The sequence below is a fragment of the Nothoprocta perdicaria genome, unplaced genomic scaffold, assembly GCF_003342845.1.
Source record: "Nothoprocta perdicaria isolate Ctin4 unplaced genomic scaffold, notPer1 scaffold_1518, whole genome shotgun sequence".
In the NCBI taxonomy this organism is placed as follows: Eukaryota; Metazoa; Chordata; class Aves; order Tinamiformes; family Tinamidae; genus Nothoprocta; species Nothoprocta perdicaria.
The window spans coordinates 1-1,835 of NW_020454670.1; the positions used below are offsets into that span (position 1 = coordinate 1).

General features: G+C 52.6%; 1 protein-coding gene across 1 annotated transcript; it reads left to right on the plus strand.

Moving 5' to 3' along the window:
* Positions 1–7: 7 nt before the first annotated feature.
* LOC112943683 (protein diaphanous homolog 1-like) lies at positions 8–1,825 on the plus strand (the record flags this gene model as incomplete). The annotated part of the gene is made up of 4 exons (XM_026034914.1): positions 8–89; positions 348–449; positions 1,320–1,559; positions 1,706–1,825. Coding segments are annotated over exons 1-4 (534 nt in total), but the record flags the coding sequence as incomplete, so codon positions are not given.
* Between the last annotated feature and the right edge of the window lie 10 nt (positions 1,826–1,835).

The window sequence follows — 1,835 nt, forward strand, 5'->3', positions numbered from 1 at the left end:
TCCTGGGCTCTTTCCGCATGCCCTATGAAGAAATCAAGACTGTCATCCTGGAGGTGAATGAAGCTGTGCTCACCGAGTCCATGATCCAGGTGAGCCTGTGGACTGGGCRCACGCAGGAGGGACAGTTGTGTACGTGGCGGCTTCCCAGCTTTTGCTGTGTTGCAGTTTGGGAGATAGCGACCCAGTTCACGGCAGAGCTTTCCTGAAATTTTTATCTCCTTCCTTTCTCGTGTGGGAAGAGCATAGAGTGTAACCAGGCTCTTTTTACACTGTCATTTGGACATCTCCGTCAGTTGCTTGTGTTGGGACCAGGGTACCAGAACCCCACGTCTGCATTTCTCTTGTAGAACTTGATCAAGCAAATGCCAGAGCCAGAGCAGCTGAAGATGCTCGCCGAACTGAAGGATGAGTACAATGACCTGGCAGAACCGGAGCAGTTTGGGGTTGTGGTGAGTGCCTTTCCCTCTGCTTGAGCCAAGAAAGATGCAGCAGCACCTTTTTCTAATTAAGAAATCGCATTTCTCACTGCTTTGTTCCCTGTATGCTGTCCCACCGCAGCTCTGCACTCCTTGTGCTGTCTCTGAACAGGAATGTCTATTCCTATTCCAGTTACCAACCCCAGTTGGTTGGTAACTGTTCGCTCAGTGTAGCAGTGAGAAGCAGAAGGCCTGGCCTAACGAGCTGCTTCAGGGATGTGTGGGTCCTGCCGCAGGATCCTGTGGCAGCTGGGCTGGCTGATAGTCCCTTGGGACCAGATCAGTCAGCGCATCCCAGGAGAAGCCTCTCTCTCCTCTCTTGAAACAAAAACTTGTGCGTTACTCCCCTGCTGATCCCTGTGCTTGTAGCTGCCTTGGACTTGGACTGARGCCTGCACAAAACAAGTGCTGGAGGTGTCTGAAGTCCACAGGACTGYAGGCTTTAATGTGCCCTGGATCTGGTCTTCTGAGAGTGAACGGCTGTGGTGATTCTGTGCAGTAGAAAAGGCTGCTGCTGCTGCTGTGTTTGTGCATCCTGTGCTGCTCACCTGCCTCCTCCKCCACCTTGACTTAATCTTCTCTTGGTGGGGAGGGTCTGCGTTACAAGGTGGTGTGTGGGTTAAAGGCAGATGCCTGAAGTGTGAGTGGGTGAGAGTCTCTGAAGAGCAACTGCTCTGGGCGTCTTTGGGACTCGGGAGGTTTGACACCCGCTCCCATAGAGTGGGTCTGTAGGAGCTGTAGCTCGTGGTGAGTAACCGTCTGTTCTCACCCCCTTCTTTCTCAGAGCACCTCACTTCTCCCCCTTTATTTGTGAACACTTTTCCTTTGCCGTTCCCTTCTCAGATTAGCTCAGTTTCTCGCCTTCGACCCCGGCTCAATGCCATCCTCTTCAAGCTGCAGTTCAATGAACAGATAGAGAACATAAAGCCCGAGATCGTTTCGGTGACGGCAGCTTGCGAAGAAGTGCGCAAGAGTGAGAGTTTCTCCGGCCTCCTGGAGTTCATTCTGCTCGTGGGCAACTTCATGAACGCCGGTTCCCGGAATGCCGGGGCCTTTGGATTCAACATCAGCTTTCTCTGCAAGGTGAGAGCTTTTCCACGGGCAGCTCATCCCTACACTCTGTTTATTTCCTAGCAACCTGCAGGTGGGCCTGGGAATAGCTGTGGGCTGATGGATAAATACTTTTCATACAGACCTCCTCTGGTGACAACTTTGTTCTTTTTTACCAGCTCCGAGACACGAAGTCCTCGGATCAGAAGCTGACGCTGCTGCACTTCGTGGCTGAACAGTGTGAACAGTCCTACCCCAACCTGCTGACGTTTCCCGACGAGCTCATCCACGTGGAGAAGGCCAGCCGAG